A 19,314-nucleotide genomic window follows, 5' to 3' on the forward strand; every position below is an offset into this window, starting at 1 on the left:
ATGATGATGGGCAGAGGTGAAGGCAAGAGATGGTTATCTAGGTAAGAAATGCCTTTTACTTGAATGTCTACATATATTCACACATATTTGCCTTCTACATATATTTGCCTTCTAATTGGAAAAATATTACAAATGTTGATTTACAGGCACTTTAAGGACAAGGCAATTGAAATAGAGCAAGTTCAAACCGTGTTTCAGAGTCAGGAAAAGTTAGTAATGGAAGGGATGGGGAGAGTTATTTAAAAGTATATTTCTTCCCCTGAAAACTTTCTCCCTTCACTGGATTCTACTCTCAGGATGTGTGTGTTCCCCGAGGGATGTGTGAAAACCCCACCAGGTCACCAATCTGGACCTTGAGCATTAGGGACTGATGTTCATCTGCACAGTGTTTGTGCTTCTCTCAATATGTTGGAATAGTTTGAAGAGCCATTTAATGAGTGCTTACTATTAACCAGGCACTGTACTATGTAATTTACGTATGACAACTCATTTAATTCTTACTAAAACCTAAACCCATTATGCAGATGGGGAAAATGAGGCTTTGAGACACTAAAGAAACTTGCATAAGGCTGCTCATTTATTAATTTCAGGGATGGCATCCAAACTAAACTTATCTGACTCTTAAACGTTCAACATTACGATTGGGGGCGGGATACGTCAGTACACAATTCCCTGTATCTTTCAGGGAAGTCAGGGAGTTAGATGAGGAGAAAGAATTTGTGAGTGGGCGAATGGAACTGAAGGAGAATTTACCAACATCTTTGACTCATTCGTCAGTCATTAGCGACGGTTTTTAAAGATAAAGTTTTCTCTTCACCCCACAGGAGTGTCTGTTTGCATTTGGCACCTTGGCTCTTAAAGGTTCATTTTCCTATACAGCTTGGTGTCTTAGTGGAGAGAGTTTCAGAGAAATCAAAATGCTTTGATAGTTTATTTTATTCCATACTTTAAGTAGTGTTATGTTAGCGCTTAACAATGGACAGACGCTTGTGTTCCAGGTTAAAAGGACTCTACAAGAATTTGTTCTCAGATTCGGTCAGCACCAAAGCTAAGGAACAGCTTCACTCTGTTTATTCTTCCCACGGAATAGCTGTCACCTCCTGGCGGTGCTGAAGTTCATGGTGCGGGACTAACGGAGCATGCGTACTTCCCCCTGGTTCCACCCGAGCCCGCGCTTCGCCAGGCCCGTTGGCTCCGCCCCCCGCGGCCTGGACGTGCTGCGTCATGGCGTGCCTCACCCCGGGCGACCCCGGAAGTGGGTCGGGGGCTTGGCCTCTGCCCGGCCTCGGAGCCGGAGCGGGAGGTGTTACTCGAAAGGGGTCGAGCCGAGCGATCCCGTCCAGCGGTGGAGCCCGGGCAGGGCCCGGGCCAGGGGTCCAGGATGCTAAACGTCCCTTCCCAGTCTTTCCCCGCCCCCAGCTCACAGCAGCGCGTCGTCGCCGGGGGGCGTAGCAAGGTAAGAGGGTGATACCGTCGGTGTCGCCCAGCGCTCGCCTCCTGCCGGCGTCTGGTGTTCTCGCTACCGCCCCCTCTTCCACCCTCTGCCCCCTCTCTAACCCTCGTTCCCTCCTGCCCTTGCTGTGCTCTCTGCCGTCTCCAGTCCTCTAACTCTCCTAATCTCCCTCTCACCTGCTAGCCCCTTTTCTCTCCCATCCCTTCATCCCTGTCAGTTTCCTTCTGCCAAGTCTTTTCCCGCTCATTAGATTCAGCTGTCTGTGGTAGGGCCAGGCACTGTGCTTGCTGTGTTGTAGGTACTCAGTATTAGCTTCCTTCCCTCAACCTGTCCCCCTCTCCGCTCTTTTGTTCTTCACTTGCTGAAGGAGTTGTGAGTGATGTGGGTTCCCTAGCAGAAGGGAAAGGTTGGGCATTGGCGACAGTGAACCGCGACCATCCCACCAAGGGTGGGGACTCTGGGAGAAGCGAGAATAAATGTCTGCAAACCTCCGGTTAGGTTTACGGACACTTCTCCAGGTCATACCGCCTTTCTTTCTTCCTCTGGTGCGTCATTGTTTCATCACTGCCTCTTCTACTGATAGCACTTGCTGACTTTGAAGCTAATATAATACTATAAGTTTTTGTTAGCATAGTTACTGTTAGCAACAGGTGGAATACAAATGTATTTTACATTTGCAAAATTTAATAAAATTGTCTCCTGTGTTCATTGCAACATGTATATGCTTGCTCCTGTTGTTAGTTCCTCATTCTATAACCACATCTTTATGTTTTGTTTTTGAGACTTCTGCCTACTTGGGCCATTCCTTTTTCGTTTCTGGACTCTTGGGTCTTAGCATCATTTGGGACCTTCACTGACTCTTTTTTTTCTGCACTTAGACCTGGAATTTGACTCTAGATCAGCAATATGGGTTCAGGCATCTGTAGTTTTCTTTAGCTTTTTAGAAATCTGTGACCGCAACTATAATAATCATTTACCTGAGATTTATTCAGTGCTTACTGATGGCCATGTATGTTCTGATTGCTTTGTATGTGTTAACTTGTTTGGTCTTTACAGTGATCCTATGAAGTGGGTGCGTTTGTTATCTCCATTTCACAGCAAAGGAAACTGGTTAAGAAATGTTGCCCTGGAGCCTGTAGGCTTGATGTGATGTGAGTCTGGCTGTGACATTTCATTTCTTGCTCCATATATCATCCAGCCATCTAATCGTGTGTTTCCTCCTCCTTGATATTTGACCTGTTTCTCTTCTTAAGCTAAATACTTGGCTGAATAGTATAGCCTTTCCAGAGAAAGAATTTATGAATTAGAATATAAGTTGCTGCCCTTCTCCATTAAAACTCCCACTCATGTTCTCAGCATCTATTTAGAGTCAAAGACAAAAGGTTCATAGGTGGTGATGGCAAAGGTGAATCTTTGGGTCCAAAAAGAGAACAAAGTAAGATTATTGTGCAATTCAAAGGGAAGCTAAGATGATTTAATTTTTTTTTTCCCTTTGTGAAACAAGCTAATTTTGAACAGGTTGAAGCTGAGCCAGGATTGTATGAAATGGGTAGAGATTGAGAAAATAGAATGTAATTGAGGAGGTGGTTTATCATGATTGTTAAAATCACAGACTTTGGAGTGAAAAAGACCCAGATTCCTTTCCCAACCACACCGCTTAACCTCTTTGAGTCTGAGTTTCCTCAGTGTCCATGGGAATAACAGTATGCATTTTATGGGGTTGTTCATAGGATTAAATGAGATAGTGTTTTTCTTAGCACAGTCTTGGTATATGGTAAGCATTCACTAAATGTTACTTGTGCTTAGGCTTTTGTTCAGATCTCATGGATTGTTGTGGGGTTGTTATATAAAGCCCTTAGCACAGTGCCTGGCAGAGTATGCACTCAATATGTGGCAGCTGTTATTATTTCTACTAACACTAGTAAATGAATATTTATTGAGAACCTACCATATGCTGGAGACGTGGTCTCTGTTTTTGAGGAGTTGAGTCTAATAGGCCGCACAGACTTTCTGTGGAAAGTGATAACTGCCTAAGTGCCATACCAGTGGGTTACGACTGTGAAGGAGTTGGGCTCAGAGAAGGCTTCTAATCACCTAGGACTTCTCACACCATCACACGGGGGCTTAGGATTCCAACACAGGAATTTGGGGGGGGACATACACATTCAGTCTGTGGAATGTGCCTGCTTTTACACTAAACATTCCCCTGGTACTGTGTTACAAACTGCTTACACAAGTTTAGACAGAAGCCCTTTCCCATAGGGTATCTTAAAAAGTTTCCACTAAGTTGTCTTAACTGGTTAGAATACTAACAATACCTCTCATCTAAAATCCTTGAAAAATGTATTTTTTTTAAAAAAAAGACATAAAAAAACCAAACCTCCTGTTATTAAATCCTCTGGGCAAGGGTAGGCAAACATTTCTGCAAAGGGCCGGATAATACATATGTGAGACTTTGAGGACTGTGTAAGGATCCCGTCTCGTCACCACCGCCGCCACCGCCGCCACCACCACCACGTGTGAAAGCAGTTCTTAACTCGAGGCCTCTACAGAAACAGGCACAGGCCACTTTGCCAACCTCTTCCTTAGAGAGTTACAGTTTTCTTATTTTCTATTATTTGATGACCATTGTGTCTCAGTGGATACTTAGAAAACCAATTGCTGCCTAATAACTTCTAATGTTCTGTGTAATATTGACCATCCAGAAAATCAACTTTACCCAATTGTTTATGTTTTCTTCTGTCAAATCTCTTTTGATTTTTAAGGCAGAGAAATTTTGGTCTAAATTGATCAGCAACCAGAACCTATTAGTGACAGAGCTGGGACCAAAACTTGTTTCTGACACTAGGTTCACTACTATTCTTGTTATACTGTGATACCATGATGATGAAGATTTGTGTGACAGAATTTCTAAGCTCTACCTCATAGCTCAGCTATTTTATATAATGTTTTATTTATCATTCTCATACAGCAAAAATGATTTTGACAACCTCCGAAAGGTGTAGGAAGATCTGTAGAATTGTTAGATTTGAGTTTTCTTGTCTTTCTGAGTGGGAGTAAGAGTACTGAAGTAGCCCGAAGACGAGCAGCAGGAGAGGACGGGAGAGCAGCTAACTCGAAGAAGCCACAGTGGATTTTTCCTTTTTCAGGTACCTCTCAAACAGGGCAGGAGTCTTATGGATTGGATTCGACTGACCAAAAGTGGAAAGGACCTAACGGGATTAAAAGGCAGGTTAATTGAAGTAACTGAAGAAGAACTGAAAAAACACGACAAAAAAGATGACTGTTGGATCTGCATAAGAGGTAGGTGATATTATATACTGCACAAAGTTCAGCTGGGCTTTGAAATGCTGTCTGACTCCGTGGTCCTATTATTTGGTGATATGATTCACAACTAGATGATGAAATATGCCTTATTCTGGCCAAGAGGTTAGATAATTCCAAATTTGGATAGTATTTCTTTCTGACGTAACTGTTTACATGGCATCCCTAAACTGTATTCCCTTTGAAAGAAAACAAATATTTGCTGGGAAATTTAATACCAAAGTAGTAAAATTATTCTGTAACACCTAGTTTGTATAGATTAATGTTTCACCTTTGTGCCTTGTAACAGAATTCTGTCAGAAAAAAATGTCTCTGAGAATCTATAGTAAATCAGAAAGCCCACATTAAACCCAAATCTTCAGTTCTCACTTGCAGCAATTTTTATTCGTTAATGTATGATTTCTTAGCAATATTAGTTAGGGCGGATTAGAGAGAGGGATCAGAGATGGAGGATAGGAGGGTAGCTGAGAAAAGCAGACCTCATGGTATCCAACAGCCTGGCATCTAGGAAGGGAGCAAAGCAATAAGGGGGTGTGGAATTGTGCAGTGGGCCTCCATGGCAATGTCCTTGAGTCGTCCATACCTGGGGAAATGTGTCCACCATCCTCTGGTGGGAGTGTGTCATTTATTGCTATTATCACAATTGTAATTTTTTCATTGTATAATTTTGGTTTGTTGTTAGTTATCCTGGTTACACTGAAACCTGTATGAGGGCAGCAGCCATGTCAGTCACACTGCTCTGTCCTTGGTGCCTGGCACTCAGAGGTCATCAATATGTGTTTGTTGAATGAATGCAACACTTATCCATTTTAAGAAGTTTGGTTACGTAAAGAGGTGTGTGGTTGTCACAGTGGTTGGTGGTATGATAAATGGAAAGACACCAATAGACGCCAGTTAGTTTGCTAGGGATGCCCAAACAAAACCCACAAACAGGGTGGCTTAAATGACAGACATTTATTGTCTCACAGTTCTGGAGGCTAAAGTCTGAGATTGACGTGCTGGCAGGGTTGGTGCCTTCTGAGGGCTGTGAAGAAGAGTCTGCTCCATGCCGCTTGCCTTGCTTCTGGGGGTTTGTTGCCAGTATTTGAGCTACTTGGCTTGTGGAAGCATCACCCGATCTCTGTCTTTATCTTCACATAGCGTTCTTCCTGTGTGCTTGTCTGTCCAAATTTCCTGTTTTTATGAGAACACCAGTCATGTTGGGTTAGGGGTTTACCCTACTCCAGTATGACCTCATCTAGTCACATTTGCAATGACCCTATATCCAAATAAGGGCCCGTTCTGAAGTACTGGTGGTTAGGACTTCAGCATATGACTTGTGGGGGTGCACAGTTCAATCCATAACAGACGTAATTAGAGTGTGAAATTTTTGTCAGTGGCAGAGGGGATGGGATCTTCCAGCAGGTGATGATATAGCTCGTCCCAAGACGCAAGAGTAGCTGCTCAACTCCCCACAGTTTCTCGGGGAAATGCAGCCGTGGATAGTACCAACAACCGGGAATGAGGATTCTGCCAGGTGCAAAAAACTCCTTGGTTACTTTATAGGGTTTTTGATTCCCTCCTCACCCTCCCTCCATGTTGCCTGACTGTTTACCAGGTACACGTAACTGGTATAAGGGGACCTCCCCACTCTGCCTGTGTGTTTTCTGCTAGGCTGGGTGAAGTGGAGGTCAGTTCCCAGGAGCATCCCTGAGCTGGCCTAGGCTACAGGCATGTCTGAGCTCTGTTTCTACAGTAGGAAGCTACGTCTCCAGAAAATTCGCTTATGTGAACCCTTCATATCGAAGTGATATTGGGTAAAGGAGGCATTATTGTAACACAGTCATACTTTGTTATTCCTTTGATGTATTGATGGAGGTAAGGGACTGGTTTGCTATGGTTGAAAAGTACACTGCTCCCAGTTACATATCTCCTCTAATGATTGGAATGCATGGCACCTGTTCTGGTAAGGCTGTTGATTTAAGGGTGCATTTTTTTAAAGTTTCTGTTGGAGAATGAGTTTTATTAATAATAAGGATTTTTTTCCCCTTTCCAAAAGTAAGGTGTATCTTTTTTTTTTTTTTTTTCCTGTTTGACTAGGTCAGTTTTTTATTTTATCAAGAAACCCCTTATTCAATTTAGGCCCTGCCCTTGGCATTTCTACTCTAGAGGAATGAACAAATGGCTGAGTGACTTGTGGCGAGAGGGCTCTAAAGAAAGTAATAGCAGATTGAAGGGAGGGAGACACGTGGCCTGGGAAAATCAGAGATGCTTTTGTGGTAGAGATGAACTTTGAAGCCGTGGACAGGATTTCAACAGGAAATGAAGAGGAAGTGCGTCAAGTGGAGGGAAAGGCCTAAGCAAGGGTACAGACACAAGAAGAGCTGGAGTTGAGTTCTGGAGCTTAGGTTTATGTTGGAGAATTATAAGAAAGAAGCTTGGAAAGGTGTGTTAGATCAGCTTGTGGAGGACCTTGAAAGCCAGGCTGGGACAAGTGTGCTTAATTTAGATGAAAGTGTGAGCTCGCAGAGGTGTTTGAGTGTGGGGGCAGTGTGATCAGTGTGCCTTGGGAAGATCAGTCTTGGGGTAGGCATAGGGAATGGAAATGGGACTGGGAAAGCATGTACTTCGTTACAGAAGTTCAGGTGGTAATAGGTGAACCAGGATGTTGACAAAGACAGTGGAAAGCAGGATGAATGTGAGACAAACAGATTACTGGTATTTTCTAACATGATCCTAAATGAAAGTAAAAGAAAGCATGTGACTAAATATAATTGACTTTGTCTTCTTAGCTGTTCTCCTTTAAAATACTAATGATACCTTCAAGGGGGAAATGTGTGCCAGATTTAGCATGGAAGGTCAGAGATAATGTTTGGACGCAAGTTTTAATCAAAGCTGTACCAGGGAAACATGATACCATGATATCAGGTTATTTTCATTTTTTAGGTATTAAATTCTTCATTTTTTAACAATTGCCCCATTTTTAGATCAGGTCAAAATTCAGCTGATCAGGCTGAGGGAGACAGTCTCCTCAAAAAATCTTAGAAGGGCCAGCCCCGTGGCCTAGTGGTTAAGTTTACCATGCTGTGGTTTGGTGACCTGGGTTCAGTTCCTGAACGGCAGACCTACACCACTTGTTGGTGACAATGCTGTGGCAGCGACCCACATAGAAAACAGAGGAAGACTAGCGTGGGTGTTAGCTCAGGGTGAATCTTCCTCAGCCACAAAAAAGAAATCTTAGAAAATATACACTTTGGTGTGGGTTTTTATAGCTAATATTTTGTGGACTATTTTCTTTTTTGAATATATAGCAGTATATTTCTGCTTTATGTTCAGGTGTGCTGGCTCAGGTCATGTTCCTAAAAATGATGGTGTAAAAAGAGCATTTGGCTGGCTGCAGACTGTGAAATGTATAAACTGTAAAACGTAGGCATTGGTATGGCAGGATCTCCAAGGCAGGAAACACGGACTTCCTAATTTGCTCACTTAATTCTCACCATTTTCTATAAAATGTGTAATTCATTTAATGCAATGATGGTTAATTGGAACAGTTAGGGGATGGGTAGGGGAGATACTGCTTTTTCAGAAACTTTGTTGGATTTACCATTAATTCATGCTTTTGTGGTTTTCTCCCTTATTTCTGTTTTTCCCTCTTTCAGGAAGTAAAGGTGGTTTACAAACCTGTGAAGCTTTGAGCAAACATCTAAATTGCTCGTCTGTGAGAGCGCTGTAGAGCCTGGATCAGACTGTTTCTGCTGGGATATATTCCTGTAGTGTGTAGTCAGCGTGCGTAGTGATGTGTTCAGTCATCAAGTCATTGTTTGGCAGCAGGACCGAGCCTTTGATCTGAATGAGGGCGAGGGCAAGTGTGGCCTGATACTTTCTAATAGTCGTTTGAATAAATTGTATTTAGAAAAAGTTGATTGCAGTCAATAGACTGGTGGCTCTCTTGTTAAAAATTTAGTGGATTAAGTTTTCCAGATGGGATTTAATAGATTTCATTTGTAACTTAGAAATGAACATTCTTTGATGTCTCCTAATGCTGATTGTCATAGACCATAAATTAAAGAGGCCTGCTTGAGACCCCAGAAAAAGTGACTTTTAATGGGTCTGTATTTTTCGTGTTTCGTAATTATTCACAAAACTGTGGCAAATAGGTTCTAAGAAGTAGTATGTAGCCCTATGATATTTTTATTCACCTTCCTAGATTTCTAGGTTCATTTATAATAAAGCTTTTTAAAATTTACTCAATGGTAGTGTAAATTTTTGTGAATACAGTTGATCCTCATTATTCGTGGATTCCTGCTTTGCAGATTTGCCTGCTCACTAAAGTTTATTTGTAACCCCAAAATCAGTACTCTCAGTACTTTCGCAGTCATTCGCGTGCACACACAGTGCAGTGAAAAATGCGTGTCATCCGCTCCTAGCTGAGGTCAGACAAGGTGATGCTCTGCCTTTGTGTTTCAGTTCTCATACTGTAAAGAAAGGTCTTTTTTGCAGTCTGTTTTGTGCCACGTTTTTCACATTTTGTGCTTGCTTTTGTGATTTTGCTGTTTACAATGGCCCCCAAGGATAGTGCTGAAGTGCTCTCTCAAGAAGGCTGTGATGTGCCTTATGGAGAAAATACCCAGGTTAGATAAGCTTTGCTCAGGCTTGAGGTGTAGTGCTGCTTGCTGTGAGTTCAGTGTTCATGAATCAACAATATGTATTGAATAAGGTGTCCTTAAACAGAAACACACAATAAACAAGGTTATGTATTGATTGGTGGACAAAATGTTGTGACCAAAGTCTCGCAGGAACCTAATCCTATATTTTCCCCTAAAAGCAATGGTTCAGTATTCACTGATTCAGTGTTTGCGGTGAGTTTATAGAAGGTAACTGCTGTGAGAACGAGAATTGACACTATTTCTTTAGACTATCTTTTACTGATACTGCAGTAATAATAAAGTAAATTAAGTGTTATACTTTTTAGCTTAGATTCAAGCCCACCATGAATAGAGTGGATTTTCCCAACAGTAAGTTCTTTTCTCTAGTTTTCTTTAGCTCCCTACTTAATTTTGAGAAACTGCAGTGTTATTTGTCTCTAGCAGAGAACCTTTTTCTCTCTGAAAATTGTCTTCTAAGAGCAATTTTTCAAATTTGGAACTAATGTTTTAATTTATAATGGAATGTTTTATCACAGTATGACAGAGTGTATCTAAACAGTATTGTGTTGTTACAGTTAGCTCAACGATTCTGTAGATTGTCTGCTTTGTGTACTGTCCTCATTAGTTTCTTCTTGACCGCAGATGTTTGAACAACTCTCTTCTGCTGTCACTTGCTTGTTTAGGAAGTAGAAACAATATTTTTTACAGGCGCATATCCCTTTACTCATCCATTTCTAATCTAATCCATAGAATTTCAGGTTGCCTGTTCTGCACCATCAATGCAGATAATCTAGTCTTTGTTGGTTTTGTTAATTCTGTCCTCCTGGCATCCAAGACTGTTTGCTTTCTTTTACTTTTACTTTGTCTTTATCTCCTTAACTGTCATTCATTCTCTTCCTTCTTCATTTTTTTTTTAACTCTTCCTTGCTCTCTACCCCCCTTCCATTCATTAAAAATCCAGTAGAGGAAAAAAACTAATGACCTCCGGGCTTCATCTAACCCTCAGGGGTTTTGTTTGGTTAACACAGTAGTTCACAAACTTCAGCCAACATTTTGAAATTTTCTTTGTAGGAAAGTTTTTGATTACAGATTCTTTTTAAGAAAAATATCAAATTTTCTGTTGTTCTTGTGTTAGTTTATAAGTTGTTTTTCAGTGAATTAACTTCCTCTCGGTTATTGACCACATTGTCATAAAGTCGTTTGCAACACCCTCTTCTTATCTGTTTAATGTCTTTAGGGTCTATAGTGATAGAACCTCTCTTATTTCTGATATTGCTAATGTTTGGTTTCTCTCTTTTGTCTCCTTGATCAGACTTACTAGAAGTTTATCAATTTTATTAACTTTTGGTTTTGATTTTCTCTGTTGCTTGTCCATTTTCTATTTCATTGATTTCTAGTCTTATCATTATTAGGGAGGTGGCTCTTTTAAGATAGTTTTTCCTCCAGCATTGGCGTCAACATGTTTATGGGGATAATTTGCAATAACTCTCATTATATTCTTGGTGAATGTCTGAATTACTTGGTAGTGGCAAATTCATTGTTGTGCTTTTTATCCCCATTTATGTTTTAGCTGCTGCTTTTATCTTTTTGCCAGAGGTTTTTGCTCACTTGAACTTATTACCCAGTCATTCAATTCTCAGTTTTTTAATTAAAATCGTATATATAGCTCAATAGTCTGTATAAGGAGTGTTTTCTGTTTTTAAATATCTTAGCAGGTTGACAATGTGTCAGATCTGTGCTATGTGCTAAGTGTTTAATTTTCACAGTAATCCTATGAGGTGGGAATTCTACTTGACAGGATGAGAGCACTAAAGCTTAGAGAATCCTCATTTTCCAGATGAGGAAACTGAGGCCGAGAAAGTATATCAGTGGGGACTCATGGATGTAAGCAACAGAAACTTCAGTCTAACCTGGTTTAAGTAGAAAGCAGAAGTTAACTAAAAATTTCACAGGTAGAGCTGACTTGAGGTGAGGATTGGTGCAGGGGACTCAGATAGTGTCCCCAGAACCTGCTTGCACACTTAGTTTCCCTTCTGGGATTGCTCCATTTTAGGACTCTTCATAGCGGTAAGATGACTACAGCAGTTCTCTCTCTCTAGTTACTTTCAAGTTCTATTCCATTTATCTAATAACTGAAACAATAATTCTATTTGGGGGAAAATGATGTACTTAATCTCTTAAACCTAGGTCACAAGCTTCACCCTGTAGCCTAGTTGGGGCCTTGACTAAGAGCTGGGGAGATCTTGGCTCCTTGAAGAAAAAGTGATGCTGTTGCTGGAAGGGGAGTGGATGCTGGGCAGGGAAAACATTAATCCCTACTACAGCGAGAAGAGTAACTTGCCGAAGACATAGCTAATGAGAATGGAACCACTGTTTTAACCGAGGCAGCCTGATTCTAAGCTTTTATGCAGAAACTATTAAACTCCACTGCCTCCTGTTTGACCATATTCAATTCTAGACTTAATCCTGGTTAGCATTTGTGTGTTACTCACTTTGAATGCCATATGTAAATTCATTCATTAAGAAATTACCATGGGGTGCCTATTACTTGTGGTTCTTCTCTTGTGCTAGTTAACATTGCTAATTAAAAATCACAGAGAATATCCTCTGAGACAGTTTTAATTTTTAGTAATTTAATGAAACATAGTTTTTGCTTTTTTTGTGATTTTGTGTGTAGGTGTCATTCACAAAAAAGAGAGAAGATAGATTTTTAAGTTTTTCTCTATCTTGGTTTATTTATTTAATATTTCTTGAGGGTTTATTATGTGTCATGTACTATACTAGGTTCTTAGGGGTAACATGGAAATTTAAAACAGAGATGGCCCCTGTTCTTATGGAATTTCCAATATGGTGGGGAATACAAGGTGTTAATCAAGTCTGATGGGTATTGTGAAGGAGAGGTATGCTGCGTTGAGTGAAGATTGCAGACGATTGAGCTGAGATCTGAAAGATAAATAAGAATTAACTAGGCAAAGAGGAATGGGAACAATATTCCAGGCTTCAGAAAAAAGCATGTGCAAAGGCTAGGTGGTGCGATTGTACAAGAGAGAGAAAGATCATACACACAAATACATATGCACACAAACACGTACAGGTGTTCACTGTGAATATAAGGAGCATAAAGTTAGTGATATCTGTCTGTATTCTTTCTTCTCCTTCTCCTGCAGCAGAAAGACATATTCCTTTCCCAGACATCGTTCTTTCTAAGACACTCTCTTTTCTAAGCCTTGTCCCTTTGTGTACTCTTATCCTCTCCAGCCTCCTCGATGATCTTGGACGCTTACTCATCCTACATTGTGTAACATCTCAGTTCTTTCCTTTCTTTGTTTCAACACCTTCTTCCTTTCAGTCTCCTCGTCTTTGAAGACTTGACTGGCCCTCTCCGACTTTGCTTCTTCCCCTGGAGTTTCTTCCTCAGCGCTTGGTGTAGGACTTCTGTTAGAACATCTGTGACATGTTTTGGCCACTTTTTATATTTTTGTCTTTCTATTTAAATTGAGTTTCAGGATATTAATATACTGCTTCTCTCCCCACCCCTAGCATCTAGCACAGGGCATGACTCATGGTTAGTGTTCAGGAAATGTTCTTTGAATCGTGTGTGGTAGGAATATTTCAATAATTTCACAAAACAGTAACCGATTGAGGGACTTTCATTTTTGCTGTTTCCAGATTATTGGCCCCTGAAGTTAGGGGCTATACCAGGTCCTTAATCAGAGACTTTATTATTTCTGGACAGTTTTCTAATCTATATTCATGGTCAATTATTCTCTTTTGAGCCCTCCATTAGAATATCAGCTGGAGCCTGATAGAGATCGTATGTTTTCTGTTCTTTGTGCAGGTTCCTATTTCCTTTTGTGGGCTGTGTGAGCTGCAGGGATTAGGTAAATGTGGAAGATTTCTTCAGGGCCATTTTTGTCATTAAATATTCTTAATTAAACTTTTTATTTTGAAAAAAGCTTCAGACTTACAAAAATGTTGTGAGAGTGACGCAGTGAACTCCATAAACCGCTCATCTGCCTGGATTCACCCATTGTTGACACCGTCATTCTATCTTAATGAATCCAGTTTATCTCCCTATTAACTTATTCTTTATACCTCCTTGTCTTCATTTTAGTAGCTGTTCTAAGTTTACTGTGTACGGTTTTAACTTATCACAGTCTATCTCCAGTAATATACCATTTCACAGCGGGTGTAAGAACCTTCTAATAGATTTCCATTTCCCTCTCCGGTGCCTCGTGCTAGTCCTGTTATTCGCTTTACTTCTGCGGGTGCCGTCAACCCCGCAGTATGTTACTGTTTTGCTTTGGACAGTCACTTATCTTTTAAAGAGATTAAGATAATGAAAAAAATTTATCCTTTTTATTTACCCACGTTTTTTACCATGTTCGGTATTTGTTTTTCCTTTGTGTTGATCCAGATTTCCCCTGAAGAACTTACTTTAGCATTTCTTTTAGTGCAGGTCTGCTGGCAGTGAACTCCCAAGCTTTTGTTCATCTGAAAACGTTTTTCATCCCATTCTCCTAATAGCCCTCACAGCTCTTATCTGCCGACGACTGGGGGATTCCAGCCCAAGAGAAAAGACTTGCACGTAGTAGGCTGGGGACTCCTATCAGTGCAGCCGACTAATTCATTCAAAAGTTCTGCCCACATACGTGGAGCTTCCATTCAGCTTTCTGATCCATCGCTCTCAAAATAAATGGACAAGCATTTGAGGAAAGCCTCTAAAATTAAAATTAGTGTCTAAGCAACTTATTAAATTGTCAAGCTTTGATGCACAGTTTTAAAAAGAAAAAAAAGACTAAAAATGAGACGAGCACTATTTCACAGAAACTAGAAAAGAGCCAGGTAGCAACTTTCCTGAATGCAACTTAGAGCTCCTAACTGCACCAAACAGCCTCGGTGGCGACCAGTCCAGTTTACACGTGAGCTGAAAGAATCTGGTCTGAATGCCTCTGTTTGCACAGGGAAATTTAAAAACAATGTGAGAAAGGCCTCTAAGCACTTCAGAAGGTTAACTGGGCAAAATTATCAAAGATCATCTTACATGAAATTATTAGTATTAGGAAAAACAGCCGTGACATTTAACTTATAGGAAATTGACCAATAAAAGCATTAAAAATTAACCAACAGTCTGAGCAATCATTTACACCGAATATTTTGAAAAAATTCAGTAACTTTTCCTGGGGAGAACACTGACCAAACGTCATTAGTAAGAGCCACGTTCACTGTTCTTAAACTGGATTAACAACTTAGATCAACATTAAACAAGGTACCCTCTCTCTAAAAGATCCATTTTCCTGCCTTTCTCCACCTCTCCTACTCCATGAGATCATTTTCCTCTGTCTGCCTGTGCCTTAGGTCTACCAGTGACAGCTACCAGCGCTTAACTGCCTCTCTATTAGTTACCTGAGGAAAAAGAAGCTAAATATGTCCTTATCCTTTGGGTTATTTCCTATTTTCCAAAACAAGTCAGCTGCAAAGATTAAGAAATCATGATGAACTTAAGAAGTAGAAAACACTGCTCTTACCCTTAATAAAAAGAGAAAGCCAGGGGCCAGCCCCATGGCTGAATAGTTAAGTTCACACACTCCACTTCCGTGGCCCAGGGTTCACATAGAGACACATCATAGAGACACACATAGACTGCTAAAAGCCAAAGATAAAATCTTGAAAAGAGCTAGAAAAAACACATCTGGAAACAATAAAAATGGCTGCTGAGGAGAAAAAAGTAACACCATCAACCCTGAATTCTATATCCATAAAGATACAGAATTCTTTAAGGATGAAGATGAAATAAAGACTTTTTCAGATAAACAAAAACTGAGAATTTGGTACCAGCAGACCAATACTATAAGGAGTTCTAAAGGAAGTTCATCAGGTTGAAGGGTAATGATACCAGATGGAAGCTCAGATCTTCAGGAAATGCTAAATATGGGAGTAAAGAGATAAGATTACTTTTTTTCCCTCTTACCTTTTAAAAAATACATAACCGTTTAAAGCAAAAAGTATAATATTGTATTGTAGGGTTACATAAAATATAGAGGACAGAGAGTGATAAGTGGTTCCTATATTACATGTGAAGGGGTACAATATTAACTCAAGTAAACTGGTTAAAGTTAAGGGTATATATTGTAATCCCTAAAACAATCACTTAGCCACATAGTGCAAAGAGGTAGTATAGTTAAAAAGCCAATAGATAAAGTTTCTGAAAAAAACATTTGGTTAACCCAAAAGAAGTCAGGGAAAGAGGAAGAGAGACACACAGAAAACTTAGGGGGAAGGGAAGAAAACTTGCGGCTGGGGAGGGAGACCAATAAAATGGTAGCTTTAAATCAGGCACGTCAGTAATTAATTTAAGTGCAAATGAACTATTCATTCTAATTGAAAGATAGAGATTGTGTGTGTGTGTGTATCAAGACCCAACTACATGATATCTATAAGAGATATACTTTAAATGTGAAGACACAGGTTGACAGTAAATATGTAGAAAAAAGGATACTATCTAAATAGTAAGTGTAATGAGGTTGGACTGTATTAATATTAGATCAAAATATTACCAGAAAAAGACAAAGAATCTTACTAGAGATATACAAAGGCATTTTATAATGTTAAAAGGGTCACTTCGTTAGGAAGACTTTATGCCTGATAACAACGTTTCAAAATACGTGAAGCAAACATTAATAGAACTGAAAGATAGACTTAAAATCCACGATCGTTGCATATTTGAACACCCTCTTTCAGCTGTTGCTAGAACTGGATGAACATCAGTAGACATAAAATAATGAAAATAATGTGCAATTTCTTTACTGAACACAAGGTGGCAAAGTAGTGAGAGTACTTGCAAAAATGGATCTACGGATTCGAATACAGTGAAATATGCCCTTATGACATGCCCTGTTCATATGTGAACACACCTTTTTTCCTTCAGTAATTTTAGAGCCAGCAAAATAAACAGTGGTCATTAGTGAAGTAAATAGGAATTCTGCAGTGTAGTGGCGTAGTACTTGGCACGTGCGTGATAGGCATTCAATACATTTTTGCTGAATGGATATAATATGGAGCTTTGGAATTAAATCTGGGAATTATTTTTAAATCCAATTATAAACATGCCACTTTTATTTATAGCAGTAGTTCCCAAACTTTTTGGTTTTAAGATCTCTTTACTCTGTGAGGACCCCAAAGAGCTTTTGTTTATCATGGTTGTCTCTATTGATGTTTACCTTTCAGAAATTAAAGTTAAGAAATTTACAGAATATTTTAAAATTAATTTAAAAATAAAAATAAACTATGTGTTATAAATAGTACGTATTTTTATGAAAAATAACTTTTCAAAACAAAAAATAGAAAAGTGGCATTGTATTACATTTTGGCAAATATCTTTAATGTGTGGCTTAATAGATGACAATTGTATTTTCATGTCGCCTTCTGCATTTAATCTTATACACTCATGAAAGAATGAGATTTTTAAAAAGGCATATAACATCTTAGTATTGCGATGAAAATGTTTCAGGCCTGGACCACCAAAAGAGTCTTTAGCTCCCTCAGGAGCCCCCAGACCGTGCTTTGAGGCTCTCTGATTTACAAAATAGAACAAAGGAAAAATGAAAAATTATTATTAGTAGATGTGTGGCATGAAACATGGGGATGCAGTTCACTGCTTATTAGTGGGCTGTTAGGGTTCGTGTGTATGGTTACCTAACCTGCAACATTGTGGAATCCTCATGTGGGAGACAGATTAATAGGTATAAAATGTCTCTTGGGTCTTACATTGTGCTGTCTCATGTAGAGCTAGGGGTTGAGAATAAGTTGGAGCATGCTGCAGTGCAGTTCTGAGTTCAGTTATGTGAGCCATGTGGTGTAATTCAGGTTCTCTAGGTGGGAAAAGGCTTTTGCTCTCCATGGGGAGTTGGAGTAGTGACTGAAAAAGAGCTCTGTGAAGTTGGAAGCTTCACACATTGCTGCTGAGAATGGAAAACAGTCTGGCAGTTCCTCAAAAGGTTAAACATAGATTGCTGTATGACCCGGCAAATTCACTCCTGGGTATACACTCAAAAGAAATTGAAATATATGTCCACATGAAAACATGCATATGAATGTTCTTAGCAGCTTTATTCATAGTAGCCAAAAAATGGAAACAACCTAAATGTCTGTGGACTGACACATGGATAAACAAAATATGGTATATCCATAAATGGAATATTATTCAGCTGTAAAAAGGAATGAGGTACTGATATATGCTACAACATGGATGAACCTTGAAAATATTATTCTAAGTGAAAGAAGGCAAACTCATACCACATATTGTATGATTCTATTTACATGGAATGCCCAATACATGCAAATCTAAAGAGACAGAAAGTACTTTATTGGTTACCTAGGGCTGGGGAGAGTGGGAGGAATGCTACCTAAAGAATGTTTCTGCATATTGTGAATTTGTAATATCTGTTGTATGGTCAGTGGCTCCAAATAGGGACTCATAATTCTTAACGATATCAATATCAAAAACTCAGAAGGAGTTTCTCCCTTTTAAAGAACTAATGAGTTTCCTTTTTTGTTGTTGTTGTTTCTTTCCTTTGGTTACTTGTTAAGATCAGATAATGATACCACTGTTGCTAGTGTATCTTTTGGCCTTGGCTGCCAGGAAGTTCAGGGCTACATTTAATGCTCAATCATAGTAATTTTGTCAGCTAGGTTAGGCAACTAGTGTATTTTCGTTTCTTTTACACGTTTTGTTGTGGGTTTTTAAATTGTTTACACAGAAACATGCACAAAGTTAAAGTTAAGTATTTTATTGTAAAATGTGTATAGTCTTTATCAGTATCAATTGGGCTTTAAATTACAACACATGTAAAAAGTATAAGTGAAAAACTAGAGGCAGCTTTTGCCAAGATGGAAAAGAGTTCTTTCTGTGCAAAATGGCAACATTAGTTTTCAGGTATAAAAATGATACTTGAACGATCCTTGAACTAAGCTTTTAAACAAGAACTCCTAGACGCTGGCTCTGTTCAAGCAGATGCTGAATGATGGTCTGTCTGTAGATCCTACAGAGGTGAATCCTGTACTGGATGAGAGATCAGACTAAACATTGCCTTTAGAGTTCTCCCAGACTTAGTACTATCATTCTGTGGTTGAATTGGCAGTACAAGTTTCTGAGAATACAAAGCGCTAAGTAGTAATTTTAAAGTGGGTAATTGTTTTCTAAGAACTTGAGAGCTCAGAGTTCCAGACATAACACAAAAGAGATAATTTAGTGTGAAGATATTAGAACAGGGACTACCAGTACATTGCCTAAAGAACTCAGTGTATCTGTTGCTCTAAATGTGTACTTTCAATTGCACTGCAGCTCTGCTACAATGAATTAACTATAAAATGTACTGCTAAATATTGCTAGGGCGTTTAGAAAATGATGTATTTAAACATTACAGTATATGTTCCTGATAGAACTGTTGCATTTTAGTTTTAATAAGTTTCATTTTTTTTTTTACCATTTTTTCTAGTTTCATTGAGATGTAATTGGCACTTACATTGCATAAGTTTCGAGTGTATAACGTTATGGTTTGGTGTGTGTATGTATTGTGAAATTAAATTGCTCTTCTGAACAGTATTAGTCAATCCTTTCCTTATATCTGCTCCTGGTTAGAGTTTAAATAACAAAATACAAAACAAAACAAAAAAGTATCAGCATAAAGGAGGGGATAGCTGGCTAGCTAGACATCCTCCCTGAATCCCCCTCTGAAGGTCACCCATGTAAAGAATCTAAAAGCACCAGTTTTGCACCAATCAGGATTGGTGTTGTGAATCTATTCCTGCCCATTTTTATTCTTAATGTTATTATTAGCATTTAGGTTTTGCAGAGTTTCTTAATAGCCTAGCATCAAATAGAGATTATGTGTGTGGATCCATAAATACTAT

At 39.3% G+C, this 19,314-nt stretch overlaps 1 protein-coding gene across 4 annotated transcripts in view; it reads left to right on the forward strand.

Moving 5' to 3' along the window:
* The window catches only part of CYB5R4 (cytochrome b5 reductase 4), a 97,132-nt gene that overhangs the window by 4,952 nt on the left and 72,866 nt on the right, over window positions 1–19,314 (forward strand). Inside the window, exons 1-2 of one of the 4 annotated variants that reach the window (XM_023650752.2) lie at window positions 1,226–1,456; window positions 4,603–4,756. In XM_023650752.2, coding sequence (XP_023506520.2) covers window positions 1,382–1,456; window positions 4,603–4,756 — 229 coding nt within the window. In that variant the 5' untranslated portion in view covers window positions 1,226–1,381. Of the gene's footprint in view, window positions 1–1,225; window positions 2,605–4,602; window positions 4,757–19,314 lie in introns of those variants that run through there. The other 3 variants (XM_001499913.7, XM_005596812.4, XM_070223519.1) reach the window with 3 other exon arrangements.

The sequence above is a fragment of the Equus caballus genome, chromosome 10 (assembly GCF_041296265.1).
Source record: "Equus caballus isolate H_3958 breed thoroughbred chromosome 10, TB-T2T, whole genome shotgun sequence".
Taxonomy (NCBI): domain Eukaryota; kingdom Metazoa; phylum Chordata; class Mammalia; order Perissodactyla; family Equidae; genus Equus; species Equus caballus.